The sequence below is a fragment of the Panulirus ornatus genome, chromosome 68 (genome assembly GCF_036320965.1).
Source record: "Panulirus ornatus isolate Po-2019 chromosome 68, ASM3632096v1, whole genome shotgun sequence".
NCBI lineage: Eukaryota > Metazoa > Arthropoda > Malacostraca > Decapoda > Palinuridae > Panulirus > Panulirus ornatus.
The window spans coordinates 20,295,654-20,311,666 of record NC_092291.1 but is presented as its reverse complement, the minus strand read 5'-3'; the positions used below and the strand labels follow the sequence as shown (position 1 = coordinate 20,311,666).

General features: G+C 37.0%; 1 protein-coding gene across 2 annotated transcripts; it reads left to right on the top strand.

Moving 5' to 3' along the window:
• The first annotated feature begins 403 nt into the window (after window positions 1-403).
• Window positions 404-16,005, top strand: LOC139747380 (dehydrogenase/reductase SDR family protein 7-like). 2 transcript variants are annotated; one of them, XM_071659637.1, is made up of 9 exons: window positions 404-577; window positions 1,174-1,262; window positions 3,521-3,670; window positions 6,783-6,895; window positions 9,287-9,430; window positions 11,821-12,040; window positions 12,458-12,542; window positions 13,462-13,622; window positions 15,015-16,005. In XM_071659637.1, exons 3-9 carry the CDS (start codon window positions 3,565-3,567, stop codon window positions 15,227-15,229), a joined length of 1,044 nt encoding a protein of 347 aa, XP_071515738.1. In that variant the 5' UTR covers window positions 404-577; window positions 1,174-1,262; window positions 3,521-3,564; the 3' UTR covers window positions 15,230-16,005. The 2 variants fall into 2 exon arrangements, with proteins under 2 accessions (XP_071515738.1, XP_071515737.1); XM_071659636.1 differs by lacking the exon at window positions 1,174-1,262 and having other exon boundaries at window positions 405-577.
• Window positions 16,006-16,013: the final 8 nt, after the last annotated feature.

The window sequence follows — 16,013 nt, the reverse complement described above, 5'->3', positions numbered from 1 at the left end:
ACAATCAAAGTCCCAGCCGACTCAGACGTCAGACCACAAATTGGATGAATAAAACCTTGGTTTCTACAGCCTACACCATTCGTCTGTTCTATGATTAAATAGTCTTACTAAGGTACAGTAATAGAACAACGAAAAAAAAAATGAATAGTAGTTTCACTCAACATAATCTCTGGACAAATAAAAATGGAAGCTTTTAGAATTTTTTTCTCACCAGTACCCCTTGAAAAAACTTTCCTCCATACATATGAATGATATATCTCTAAACTAATATATCAGCAAAATCAATGGAGACTAGGCAAGGTACAGACTGCTTTATTATACCCAGCTTCATGTGATGTATGTTTGTTTTGGTTGAGCAGTGTTATAGAGGGGTCGGATGGTGGTGATGACGTCACTTGTCATATCTTGTTTACAACAGAGCAGCTGACTGCACCAGTGACCAGAATCCAGACAACAATCAGTTCTCTGTTCGTGGGACGTTTGAGGGGAATTGTGAACACCTGATGTGGGTGGGATTCACAAGATTTAGCCCTCTTTAGATCATCTACCATAGCGTGCAAGGCAGTTATTGTTTCACGTGAGTATTGTGGTATAGAGAAAATAACCATGGAGTGAGAGGGCAAAACAAAATAGTGAATGCGGCTGTGAACCAAGACGAAATGCTGAGGTTTGAGGAAGGAAACCTCTCAAGTTTTGACCCTGGGGGCAGGATCATGCAGATTTATGTTCGAGTGCGTATGGCTGATGAACTGTAAAAGAACTGTAAAAAGTTCTCCATGTTTCATTTTGAAAATTGTTTTTAGTGGAGAGAGTCTAAATCAGCATTACATTACTCATATTTTATTTCGCATCCATTTATAGATTGCCCATCATAAGGTAGGGGTCGTAAAGAGGAAAACTGTGAGTTATAAAGATTATGAGTAAAATTCCAGTGTCAGGGCATATCGGATCTAACTCTGGAATATACATGAACTTGCTTTGTAGTGATAATGTACTGAGAAGGAAATAAGATAGGGGAGCATAAAGTTGATTATTGTTCTTTCATTCTTTGATAAGTAGTTACTGAGGAGGGCTTAGAAAATCTGGGAAAATGAAGGGACAGTTAATATAAAAGTAAATAAAACATGTCAAAAATCAACAAAACTCATGGAAATCTCACCTAAAATCCCATAGCTTAAGGACTCGCACAGGAGACAACCCTTCAAGCAACTGGATCCGAGATCATCATAATCTGATATTTCAAATAACAATTTGAAATTAAGGTAAGTGTTGGATGTAATGGTCTAAGCTTAGGTGACAAGAACACATGCAAATATCTCATAAGAGTGGTGGGCAAAATAATACTGTAGGACAAGGAATGGGCAACAACATCATGGAAATCATAAAGGGATGATTGAAGACATGATACATTGAAAGTTAGTGAGATAGAAGGCTTTTGATTTTACTCTGGCGAATAGAGAGGTAAGGGAAGAGCCATCCCAGACTTGCAAGTAAAACCCCTGCAGATATGAAATCCCTGGTCTCTGGAAAATTAGGGTACCAGCTTTAGGGAAGCAAATTTTTGATATTATCTTAGTTTTCCAAGATGGAGTGGATGATATGGGTATGCTCATCATGATCATGTTATTGTTGTGCTGAATTGTGGTGTTTTGAAAATTAAAAGAGAGCAGTTAGTGACATTTAGAAAGAGTTATAGGTACAAAATGCATCTTAGCACTACAGTATTGAATTTGACCAGTCCGAAATGCTACATATAAATTAATTAAGAGAGGGGCTTCAAGAGAGATAACAAGTTTTAGAGAGAGGATAGAAGGGAAAATGAGTTGAAGCAGTGGAATCATCAGCTTAGGAATCAGTAAGATCTTAAGTTGAGAAATGATCATGTATGGAGTGAGATGAATGGAGTAAGTTGCGAACAATTAGATGTAATCATCTGGTAGGCTTTAGAATGTCTTCAGTTCTGTGATGGTATAATTGAAGCTATGGATTGTTTTGAATGACTTTTTCATGGTTAGAAAAATGTTTTTTCTGGGTAAAAGTCTGTGAATATCAGAATGAATATATTAATCTAGTAAGGAATGAGTTCAGCTCTTCTGATCCAATAATTGGACCACTTTAGTTTCAACTCCAAAATAAAATCAATTACACTTAACTCACACAGCTCATTCTTCTTTAGTGTAGATTTTTCTTTGGTAAGCAATGTCTCTTGGCAGAATGATTGGAACAATAGATAGTAGTAGGTAGGAGCATTAGGTAGAAGTAGTAGGTAGGAACATAAAGCAGGAGCATTAGGTAGAAGTGGTCATGAGGAACATTAGGTAGGAGCCTGTGCAAACCCTGCATTACATTTGCTCTCTGTCAGTGGCCTGTTAAGGATGAGACACTAAAGGCTAAGAAGCAGCACTGGAGTTCACTAGCTATGGAGACTCTTATCTCCATGTTACCCCCTTGAGGGAGTTCCAGAAGGGAACAGACATCGGAGATATAGATAGATCTGTTTAAGGAAATACTTGTAGCAGCTCTGTAAAGATGTTCAATTAGATAATGGTTTTTGGGTTGGATTAATGCAATATAAGCAATACAGTATTTACACCAATATAAGATGGATGTGTTACTTTGTCAACTGAATTCATGAATGGAATTTTACATTATTGATATTACTTAGAATGTGACTGTACCTTGACTTTGTTTTTAATTTCTTGAACTACCTTGATTAAACAATTGTCTTATTAAAGAAAATTCAGCATCATTATTTCACAGTTTTAAAACAATGTACAAAAAACTGGTGTGTGAGGGAATTCTATAGCATACTCATTTAACCACCAGCCTTTTAAATTTACACAGTATGGTACCAGTAATGATTTTTAATTTCTGTTATTAATTGAGTTATTAGAATTTTCATATTATATGGATAAAAATGTGTAACTACATGAAGTCAGTAATGTATATAAAAGATGAGTATATCACATTGTACATGTTATGTATACATTTTAGGGAGTGCACAAGATGCTTCTGCACAACTGTATTTTATGGTTTAAGATATTCTAGATAATGTTCTTTGGGTTGGATTAATGCAGTATAGGCAATACGGTATTAACTGCATTAAATTCTATAAGAATAGAATCATTCAAATTCTGTTGCAATGCGGTTTGTAATTAGCTTTAGAATAGTTAGTACAAAATGATTAGGGCTAAAATTTTAAGTTTAAAGAGATATTTAATAACTGACTGTGATATACTGCTTATCGGTAAAAGGTGATAAAAAAATCTGGACTGCGGACTCATGTTTTTTAAAGTGAGGTATTCTTTTGACAGACTGCACATAAGAAATTTTCGGTACTTTTCCCACAGTTATGAGGTTTGTAGCACAAGGTAAATATTTCTATTAGCCTGCTGTACCTGTTAAAGGAAATGGCATTGTATAATGGATAGATTACTACATTTGACATCTTGGTAAAGAAAAAATTTACAGAACTATAATGGATGTAGGTTTGATGGATTGATTATATTGTTACTTCCAGGCTAGGATGCATCAAGAGTAGGGAGTAAATCTATTGGAGCCAAGATGAAGGAAAGTGTGAATTCTTGGCAATATTTAGTCACCTACCTTGGCAAGGCAATCAAACATATACGTGCCCTGGCCATATGGAGCTCTTTGCCATGGTTTATTGGTAAGTGAAGCTTTTATTTCCCTTACTAAAGAACTTGATTGCCTATAATCATGCACTTATTCTATTTCCTAAGGACAAAACCCTCTAAACATTTGTTAGAAGCTACTTGCTTGTTGGGGTTTGAAACAGCATTTCACCCTCCAAAACTGAGGTTTATCTTTAATGATACACCCCTGATGAGGCTGATAGTCATAAAGCATAATGGTTAAACATACAGCCATCCACAAGACTCATTGTTCATACAGCAGTCCTAACAGGTCTATGACATCATGGCAGGGAGGTGAGATAATACTGTGTTACCATCTGTCTACATTCACTTTCAGTTGGCAGCTGGCACAGTGCTAATGTATCAAATGTTGCCTTACATTGTCTTGTAGTGCACATACTTTCATTTCTCGACTTAAGATACATCAGATAGGCATTATTACTGTATTTTATTCTAGGGTTTTGCACTGCATAAATCAAAAGTACTATGAACTGATGAACCTAGAGATAAAACTGTCAGCTGTCTGTGCGATGGCAACCTAAGATGTAGTTTTTTGAATCAATCTAGCCACTCCTTTTTTATTCTTTATATGTTTTCATTTAGCTATATTGTTCTTTTATGCTTCATAATGTTAAATTGTTTTGTATATTTGACTTTCGACGGAGGTATTGTACATGGACCTGTAATTTGGTTAAACATAAGGCAAGGGACATTACTAAACTGTGTTGTTAGGGATTAGGACATTAATTCAACCTGTTCAAAGTTTTTTTTCTCAGCAGAATGGTCTACCAGGTGGCTCCCTCCACAAATTTTGTTGTTTATTGTGCCACCTGTCAAGATTGGCTCTTAAGCCTGTTCATTTAGAAGGAAGGCAAAGACAAACCCTTCAATTTGAAGTTCCCTTATGGGATTGCACCTTTATGCAACCACCATGGACTTTGATTGTCTTTAATACACAGAACCAGGGACTTTGATTGTCGTTAATACACAGAATCCTAATGGCTCTTGTTGTACTGCTCAATTCTTTACTAAGTTTGTTACTTTGTTGGAACCTCAGTGGGGCTTTGACTGTCTGCTGTACAAAGAACTCTAATGGCTGCAGTTGAACTATCATCTTGTGACTGAAGTCATCTCATAATCTTGTACTACTGGCAAGGGAGGTGAAAATAGATCTTTAGGCCAAAGCTCCCACGTCCTGGCAAGTGTACTGACAGTATACTTTGGAAAGAAAGTCAGAGGATATTTATCCAGAGTGATTCCTTGCAGTATCTCACTGGATTGTTCCTTTAAGGAACCTGAATAATCCTTTAATTACCAACCGTATATTTAGTTCTGTTGTTGCTGGTGTATTGTTCATTTTGTAATTTTGTGTTGTTGGTAGTCGTGTCCCAGCTCTTGTCCTGATGATGTGCTATGGGAATAGTGTTGAAGGATGTGTACCCAGAAGAGCCCTAGCTTTGCCTTAAAGGATTATTTCTCTATGGAAACACAATGGGTCTTTGGTTGTTTCCAGTACACAGAACCCTAGTGGTTCCTGATGAACAGATGAAAACATGTTTTTTGGTGTCTTCAGAGCTCAGAACCCTAGTGGTTGCTGATGAACAAATGAAAACTACCTCATTCTCTCATATCCCCTCTCTAGCTGCCATGTGTAATGCATCGGAACTGCAGCCCTGCTTTGAGGTTTCTACTGACTATTTAGTATGCTCTGGTTCAGTCCATTGACAGTACATTACCCCCTGTATACCACATTGCTTCATCCTATTCAATGTATGCCTTACACCCTTCTGCTTTTTTTGGTCCAGAGCTCTCAAAACGTTTTTTCACTATTTTTTCCTCCTCACTTCAGTTTCTCCCTTCTCCATGTCCCCTCTGCTTTTGATACATTATCTTCTTTGTCATCCTCTCCTCATTGTTCTCTCTATATGTCCAAACCATTTCAGCACCACACCTTCAGCTGTCTTATCCATTCTCTTCTTATTACCACCCACTCTCTTACCCCATAATTTCTTACTTGATCAACCCTCCTCACACTTCATATTGTCCTCAAACATTTAATTCCTGACACACTCACCCTCTTCTGTACATTCTCATCTAGAGCCCACACCTGCATACATACAACACTGTAATGTATTTCTTAGTAAATTTTGTGTATCAATTTTTTTTGCTGTAGTTTCACTTACAGTGGAGGAATGATTTTACACGAACACTTTCATTTAAGTTGAAGTGTTAATACTTTATGAAAGCTGCATAATATATCAGGTGTCCATACGCTGTACTTTTGAAAAAGATATGATACATGACATCTTTTGGGCATGAGAACAAATTAAATGTATGCCATTCATAATTTTGTCAAAATGAAGCAATGTAATTTTGGTAGTGATAGTCATATAGTCTGCTTTTAGAGAAGAGATATATACAGTATTTATTTTCTAGGTATTTTCTAATAAAATGTGTGTTACCTGGTAAAAGATTCCATAAAGTATTTAGCAGAGTGGTAATGATAGCTGTAAATATGCATCATCATGAGTTACTCTGAGGTGCCATGTAGATATTTGATGTTAGTATGTATTCTCTGTTCATTACAAGTATATATGCCAAATTGATTTCCTTACTAAAGAATTGAAAGAAAAAAAAATATGATTTAGTATTGTAATGGAGTAACTTCTCTCTCATTGCCCTTTTGAAGAATACGATGATTTAGAAACCTTAGTTCCATCTATTCATATCCACAGAAATTTAGTGGATTAGTTAATTTGGCAACACTGTTATCCTAGAAGCTAACATATAGAGAAGTTGATCAAGGGCAGAAGTCAGTAGAGTATGCGATACCCAGTGAAGCAGACTAGCAGCATGGATCCTCTTGGCTCAACATATTTGAAGCTGAATCCTTCATCTGTTGTGAAAGCAGTTGGACATGGTGCTTCTTAACTTTATATGAAATACTTTATTGTGGTAGAATAATTGTCGTGCCTTCAGTTTATACGTTTTTTTTTTGTTGCTTCTTCGTCTGTATATTTTAAGAGTATAATAAAGGAGGAGGTAACTGATATGAAAAATGATACTTGTGTGTATAATGGTTAGTTTATGGTATAAAGATAGATAATAATGCACTTAATGTGGCAGGTTGGGCAACTTTGACAGCAATGGGTCCAGTTGTTGCAGTACGGATGATATACAGATCCCTTCAGATGGTGATCTCTCAGGCTTTCTTTGCTGATAAGGCATTGTGTGGGAAGGTGAGTGGATGCATTATTACTGAGTAGAGTATATAGGGTAATTGCCTTTTTTATCTACTAATGTTTATCATTCTGATAATATTTGTATTACAGATTTAAAGGTGCATGGCTTGTACAAAAAATAGACACAGTTGAACATTCGTGACTTTCCTGTCTTTGTGGTAGCAAGGCAGTCAGTAATTGTTCTGACTGCACTATTTTGAGTAGTTTGCAACTTTGTTATATTTGCTTTTGAAAGGGCAGAAGACCAGGCAGGTGATATGTGGTTTAAAGTGGAGCAGGATACACCATAAGTGATAAGTCACCATTGGCAAGACTGTCATTTTCGGTTGCTGAAACTGAGAACGGTGTCATCAAAGGACTTCTCATTTCAAAGGAGTCTACTTGTTTCTGCTACTGATTGTAGTGCAGTCTTGGAGCTGCAGGAGCCCCTGGAAAAGGAGTCCTGGCATAACACCAGAACTCTTTCAGAAAGGGGTCATGGGGTGATTAATTTTATGTATGTGAGGATTTTCACCTCTGAAGCTCTGTCATCTGCTCTTGATGCTACCTTGCGTACACAGGAAATGGCAAGCTGAACCAGGGTATGTGAAACGTCTGGGGTAAACCATAGAAAGGTCTGTGGGGCCTGGATGTGGATAGGGAGCTGTAGTTTCCCGCATCAGCAAGGTGGCGCCAAGAAACAGACGAAGGACGACCCCTCCACTTGTATACACATATATATTATTATTATTATTATTATTATCATTTTTCTTTATACCCAATCACTGTTTCCAACAAACGAGGTAGCATCAAGAACAGACAACTGAGCCTTAGAAAGAAAATTCCTCACCTGGCTCTTTGGTCTGTTGCTTTTAGAAAGTATTGCAGGAAGGGAGGATTTCTCACCACCTACTCCCACCCATTCACACTTTCATGCCCTAGGAGTCCACCAGGGTGGACCATAATTCATAATTCATGAAAGATGGTGATGTTGTGTGCGTGTGAGCTGTAAGTGTTCAGTGTTTTTATTGTGGTAGTTACATTGTGGGCATGAGGGGTTTTGTGATTAGTTGAAGTGTTCTTGCAATGTTGGAATAATGGGTGTTATCCTCAGTGCAGATGGGAAAAAGTATGTATTATATATCTGAGGTGTGTAGTTTCTGATGACTTTACATCTGGTAGGGTAGTGTTTGGGAGGACATTTATTAAGTACTTGGTCTGTACGTGTTTGTTATTTTTTGTTTGTTAGTACAAAAAAAAAAAAAAAAGGTGGGGTGGTGATATCCGTGAATATAGGTTTCTGAAGTGTGAGGTTGTGGTAAGATTTTTATCTCTACTTTGGGATAGTAGATGGTTATGGAGGGGTTTGGTTGAGAAGTATCTAGTGGTGTTGCAAAGAAATAAGTACCTAGTGATGGTAGATGGTTATGGAATGGTTTAATTGAGAAGCATCTATAGGTGGGACTACATTGGAGAATCTTCGTTTCATTTTTTGGGTGTTACTAGACTCCACAAGTGAAAAGTCACCATTAATTGCTCTATATAAGTCCATTCTTTCCTTAATTCTGATTGTAGTGCTGTCTTGAAGCTGTAGGAGCCTCAGAAGGGATTGTGGGGTTATACGTTAATGAATGTATCATTACTTTATAATCCCAGGATTCCATCTCCAGGAGTTCATGCAGTTGCATGGGTATGCTGCAATTAGCAGTGGGGCAAGGGTGGACTCAGACTCAGAAAATTGATTTTAATTTCTGACTCCAAAACTAAGACACAGTAATGCATATGGATGCTATTCCACTTGCCCCATTTATTTCTCTGCTGTTATAAGTAAGAGCTATCAGGTGTTTATTAGGTAGAGAGATCTTTAAGTATGGTCCTGCTTTCCCTTAGCAAGCTTTAGCACTATGGCAAAGTTTTGCTTGTGTGGAGTTCAGTGCAGTGCCTATAATTTTTTTTGTAATGCAAAGCCACTGTACTACCATGTTTTAGAACATTCATAGATTTAATCTGAGCTCCAAGGCAAAATCTGGCTTTAGGTTTTATGCATGCTGTATCTAGGCTTACAAAACTCTCTCAGAAATCAGAATTCAAAGTTGTTAGAGGCCGTAGAGTTTGTCTCGTTGGGTTTGTGGTATGCACACTTTGAAGATCCGAGTTGTATCATGACTTCAATAAAGAAGAATGCTTATTTGATTGATTTTAATGAAGTTTTAAGATGTAAAAAGTTAATATTCTCTTCTTTTGACTTCAGATGGATATAGTCTTTCTCCATATGTGCAGTAGTTGGAAACTGACGAGAGTAGTTTTTCTCAATAATGACTCAGGTTATGATACAGGGAATAAACCAAATCTCTTCATGCAATATATTATCTGGAAATTAATTCTCCCTTTCTTTTATTCATCCCACAGAGAGTATTGATCACTGGTGCTAGTTCTGGTCTTGGAGAAGCTATAGCTCATGCTTTTTATAAACGAGGAGCCCGATTAATTCTTGCATCTCGTAATACAGAAAAACTGAATGAGATAAAGGAAACTCTCTTACAGACTTACAAGGTAATGTATTGTAGATTAGTCTGTATTCATTAATTCTGATGGGATAAGTGGCTTTCTTACCTTAGTTTTCAATTAAGATGAATTTCAGTGTTGCTATAACAGTAATTTTGTTGTATACTGATTATTCAGTATATCTTATTTTTTCTTTCCTTCTCCTCATTATTATGTGTGCATGACTTCTGCCATCCTCTATGGGCTACTTTAATTCTTGAATACTTTTTTGAAAACCTTTCTTGAAATGCAAGCCTAGGTAAAGCATCTCACAAGTATGCTTGCTAGACTTATTTGCAAACCACTGTTGTCTGGTATCTCACCTTTGGATGTCTAAAGATGTACTGCATGTTTGAACCACAGAATCCCCTTCACACCTCCCAGTAGGCCAGCCTCACCTCCTGGACAGGACCACTGTAGAAAACTGTGATGATGTATGAGCGCAAGACAAGTGAGGAAGAAGTGCCTGGCGTCTTGAGTGAAGAAGTTACATCTTGGGCATGATGAGACTTTTGATACATTGAACTGGTGTTTGTGTAATGCTGGAGAGATGGGTGATGGCTAGAATGCAGATGCAAAATTAAGACTCATACATGTTAGGGAAGTATTATTTCTGATGGGTGAATGTTTAATGGAGCATTGTTTAATACTAAGTTGCAAGAGTAGTCGTGAAGTGCTTTTTGGGTAATTCTATTGTGGATATGTTTTGTCAGTATTATGTATGTTGGCGTAGGGGTATTTCTGAGTATTGGATGTGGAAGTGTGAAGCCAGGGTAACTAAACATTTTTACTTGCAGTTAGGTGGTGCCAATTTGAATTTTGCCTTTCATTGAGTAGGTAGCATATTTGTGCTGTATGGGGTGGGGCTTTTACACTTGTAGGGCCCTATATCTGAAAAATTCTGTCTTAAGCTTGCAGGGCCCCATCTTTCAAAAATTCTGTCTTATACTTGTAGGGCCTCATCTCTGAAAAATTCCATCATGTAATTTTAATTTACTCATGCTGTGTGAATTTAGCTTGTCCTCAGTCATCTTAATCCATTCATCCACCACTCTTATACTTCTTTGCACCTTTTTTAATACATCTTATGCTTAATTTCATGTTTTGGTGGTGAAGTGTGCATCTGCATGGTGTAGGGATAAGAAATCATCTGCTGTAAAATTTTAGAGCTTGGATTCCATGTACTTTGTGACTTTTGGCCAATCTGCTTTCCTGTAGTTTTTTGTAATTTTTTTTTTATGGCATTGTGGGTTGGGTGGGCCAGTTGGAGTTTTATCAGGATGAGCAGGTGGTCAGTCTGAGTAGATTCTTTTTATATGTTGAAGGCTCCAGTCCCGGACAAAGTCCACATCAAGGAGGGGGGCCTTAATTGAAATATAGAGAGAATTATGAAATGGAAAAAAAAAGACAAGTGAAAATATGTAAGAATTTTTGAGAAAGTGAAAGACCTGTCTTTTGAAATGTTCCAGGTCATAGTCATTGGCAAAGATGTGTAGGGAAAGAAGCAGGTATCAAAACGCCCCACCCTTGAGCTGCCAATGGCCACACAATAACCATGTGAAACAGCAGCTTGCCGAGTATTGCATGGTCTAGCTAGTGGTTGGGGCACACAAGCAGCCAGCTCTTGGGTGCAAAAACCAAAGTAATACCTATAGAACAGGGAAAGTGAGCCAACATTACAGTGTAGGGCAAGGGGGTCAAGTTTGGAAGTTAGCCTGGTACAATTTATAATTCGGACTGCAGTCAACTTAACTCTGTCAAGTAAGGATACAGAGCTAGAACCACCCTAAATGTGAGAGCAGTACTTTATATGAGGATGAATAAATCCCTTGCATAAATGGAGCAGCTGTTCAGAATAAGTTTCGAGATCTAAACAGGACACCCAGTTTCTTAAGAGGCAGACTTAGCTATTCCCATAATGTGGGGTTTCCTAGAAAGAGTGGATGTTATAGTAATACCAATTATGTTCATTGAGTCAAGAAGTGGAACTACAGAACCGTCAAAGGAGAGATGAGAGTTGAGATGGAGTTTTTGAGGGATGGGTAGATATTGGGTCTTGGAGGCATTAAATTTAACAAGGTTTTGTGTACCTTCTGAGATATCCTGTCCAAGGCCAAGTTTATTGAGGAAGCTCTGTCAAGAAGAGATGCAGATGAGTGAGAGAAGAGGGAGCAGAATTAAAGGATGTGGATGAATGCAGTGTTGAGTCGTCAATGTATCAATGCGTTGGATTATGTGTGGAGAAAATCGTTGATAAAAGGAGAAGTGTAGGGGACAGGACTGAACCTTAAGGGATACAGCTTTTGATGAGGAAAAGAGGGGGAGGCTGTGTTTATATAAAGTGCTTGGATGCAGATTCTGCATATGTTATGTACATGTAATGTTACTTTGTATTTCAGCCCCCTGAACTCCATGTTCCCACAATCGTCAAACTGGACTTGGAGGAACTAAGCACCATTCCTTTTGTGGTAAAGGATCTCTTAAAATCTCTTGGCCATATAGATGTGCTAATTAACAATGCTGGCATTTCGTATCGAGGTGCAGCCATGAACACTGATGTCAGTGTTGATATTAAGTTGATGGTTGTGAATTATTTTGGACAAGTGGCTCTAACAAAAGGCAAGTATCTTATTTCATCATGGCAGTTGTATATATTTTATACAAAAGATATTATATTTCTTTAATCAAATATTGCCTGTTATTGGGTAAGAAGATCTTATAAAATAGGGATAATTTACAACTAGATAGCAACAGCACCCACTCTCAGATACTCTCTGTGGGATGAATAAAAAAGGGAGAATTTATTTCCAAATAATATGTTGTATATGCATGAGCAGTATGATTAGTATGCTCGTTGCTAACATTATCCTTAGTCACTTGATACTAATTTCATCAAAGGACTAGCTGTTCACTGATTGGAAAGATTAGGTCTCAAACAATGGAGAGGCTGTATATAGATTTATCAATCACTGATGAATTAATGAATTAAAGATATCTGTATAAAGGATGACCTTTCTTTTTCCCACTTTTCTACAGCTGTTCTTCCAAGCATGTTGAAGAATAAATCTGGTCATATTGTGGCTATAAGCAGTGTCCAGGGAAAGGTTGCCATTCCATACAGGTGAGGAGTATTTACTGTATATGTTTACCTGTCTGCATTTGAGGGAGAGACTTTTATTTTGCCCAGTTTCATAATGTAATGTTTTTGTGACAAACTTGCCTCTTTGTTTACATCATCAGTGTGATCATATCATCTTTTCTTGAGTTCATTTCATGATGTGCAGTTATTATTTCTTCAGTGTTCATTAGGTTTCTGAGGGACCAACTTTTAAATTCTCCTCTGAGTATTGCTTCAAGGGAGAATGTAATCCTAATTCCTTGGTCATACCTTAATTTCTTTAGGCACTTTCAGGGATCTTGCTCTACTGTTTTTAAGATCTTTTTCTCTTGAGATCAGGAAAATAAGCTAGTACATTATTTTTCATCTTGGCTGTAAAGGTTACTGTACAAATAATTGTATGCCTTTTACCAGTGTAGAGGTAAGGCTTCTTTAGTGATACAGGTTTTCATTTTTCTCATTAGACAATTGGATTTTTCATTCTTATCCATAAACAGTCTGAAATTATCTATTTCCTTTATTTCCTGATATTTACCCTTCTTTGTTTATCTGTTCCTATCTAGATCATTCAGGTACCAGACTTACCCTTTTCTCACTTGTCCATTTATTATAATCCAATGCAGTCTCATCGGTATAAATTTTCATCATTGAACCTTTAATAGTTTTCCACATTATTTGACAAATATCTTGATAATTTCGTTTTTGGTATTGTGAATAATTTGTGGGTGCACTGATGAAAGTTTTAAGATCGTGCTTACAAAAACATCTTTTTATTTAAAAAAATTAGTTCTCACCAGAGGTAGACAGTTTTGTCTTCAGACAGTAATTTGATTTTAATTCATTTTAACATGGCCCCTCATGTTTCATATTGGTAACTATGTATATTTTTACCAAATGATTTAGTGATATATGAAACCTACAGATCATGTTATGCAGCTTCCAAACATGCTCTGCAAGGTTTCTTTGACTCCCTTCGTGCAGAGGTTGCTGATAGCAATGTGCGAGTGTCGGTCATAAGTCCAGGATACATCTCTACAAATCTGTCTGTCAATGCCATTACTGGTGATGGTTCAGCTTATGGAAGTAAGTGTGTTTCAGAATTGTTTGTTGAGTTGTTTCAATCATTAATCAAGCATTGAACACACTGTATAAATAATGCTAATGAATTTTATTCGTCCTGGGTTGCTAAGTAATATTGATAATTACTTATGCATTTTGTTAGTAGTTACCAAGATGTTTAGGAGGGTTTCTGAATTGATTGGTTGGTGATTTATTTAAACTGGATCATTTTACAATTGTTTACAATACATATTTTGTCAAGCAGCAATGAGCAGTGAGGCAGAGAAGTTTTTATCAAATCAGAGGTGTATGTCATAGGTACATGTAGGAAGAGAGGAGTGAATGGTTCTAAGTGAAGGTTGGTCTGTGGCAGGGATGTGATGTCACCATTGTTGTTCAGTTTTTTATGGACAGGGGTGGTGAGGGACAAGTATGCAGTCTGTTGGGGATTTGGTGACTATGTTTGGAAAACTGTGTAAAAGGAAGAAGTTTAGAGTAAATGTGAAGGTTAGTTGGAGGTTGAGTTTGAATAGAGAAAACTTAATGGAGGTGAAGTATTTTAGATAACTGGGAGTGAACATGGCAGCAAATGGACCCATGGAAGCAGAAGTGAGTCATAGGGTGGGTAAGGGGCAAAGGTTCTGGGAATGCTGAAGAATGTGTGAAAAGAGAGAAAGTTATCTGAGAGGGCAAAAATTGTTATGTCTGAAGGAACAGTAATCTCAAAAATATTATATGGGTGCAAGACATGGCCTATAGATAAGGCTGTGCTGGGTATGGTGGATGTGTTGGAAATGAATAGTTTGAGGACAATAGGCAGTGTGGGGGGGTTTGATTAAGTAATGAAAAGGTAAAAGAGGCATGGTAATAAAGTGTGGTTGAGAGAACTGAAGAGTGTGTGCTGAAATGGTCTGGACATATGGAGATAATGAACAAGAACAGGGAGACCACAATTGGAGGTGGAAGGATGGAGTGAAGAATATTTTGAGTGATTGAGGCTTAAATATGCAAGAGGGTGAAAGGCATACATGGGATAGAGTGAATTGTAATAATGTGGCGTACTGGGGTCGACGTGTTGTCAATGACCTGAACCAGGGTATGTGATGCATCTAAGGTAAACCATGGAGAGGTCAGCAGGGACTGGTTGTGGATAGCTGGAGAATGAATGTTGCAGCTAAGAATGGTTGAGCGAATGCAGCCTATTTTCATCAGTTCCTGGCACTGCATCACTAACACGGGAAATGGCGATCAAGTATGAAAATAATGTATAATTTCATTACATCCCACAATGAGTATACTGAATTTTGTCACAGGATGTTTCATTTTTTTCATACTTTTTATTTTCTGGTTCCATGAGAAAAGTTGAATTATTGTTAAAACTGAATACTCTAATGTTAGTTCTTGATATTTTTCCAGCCATGGATGTGACAACAGCATCTGGTATGAAGCCAGAAAAAGTTGCAGAACAAATTATTGGGTGTCTTATTAGTGGATATGAGGAATTGGTGCTGGCTCCTGTGTCGCATCAACTTGCCATCATCCTGCGTACACTTACCCCATCACTTATCTCACGCATAATGAAGAGTCGGGCAGTAAGCCAAAAAGATACATATGAGCTAAAGCAAGATTGAAAGTGCAGTGATAGGTTAGTGTTAGGATCACAGTTGTGCACATATCATAGAATGAATGTGGTAAATTTTGTGTACCTTATCATTTATTCACTTCTCATTCATGACAGTGATACTGATTTGTATACATAATGAAGTTGATTTGTAAATCTGAATGTTTCAAAAAAAGATGCTGATGCTTTGACTTTGTTCTAGTGTACTTATAATACACAAAAAATTTCTTGGTGTGAATTAAGATGGGGTAAATTAAATTGTAAAGTCTTTTTCATACCATTTTTGCATCCTTACAGACACAGCCTGTATGTTTTAGGATAAATTATTTTGTGTATAATACTGGTATTTGTTTAATGAATTCTTTTCACTCATAACTTTGGTGTTATAATTCATGATAGTAATCTTCAACCATGAATTGATACTACTTTTTACCTAAGCACAGTATATTTTTCAAAATTTGAACTTGATGATATTTCCATATTTGTGATTGTTCACAAGAGGAATATAAAGAGAATTTTTTTGTGAAAATGGGGCCAAATAAGGATTTTTCTTTGAAGATAGCTGACTGTATTTGATTCCATCTTGTGAGGCTAGTGAGTGAATATGAAAAAATTTTCAAGCAATTCTTATTACTTATGATTGTGATTTATTCATCAGGTTTACTTTTTTAATTTTCACTGAAATAGTCATGATATGATTGGGGAGAAAAAGTAAACTGTGTGTTTTTATTAAACACTCTTCTTTCAGTGGGTATTGAATAAACTTTACAGTCCCTTGTATTTTCATACTTGCT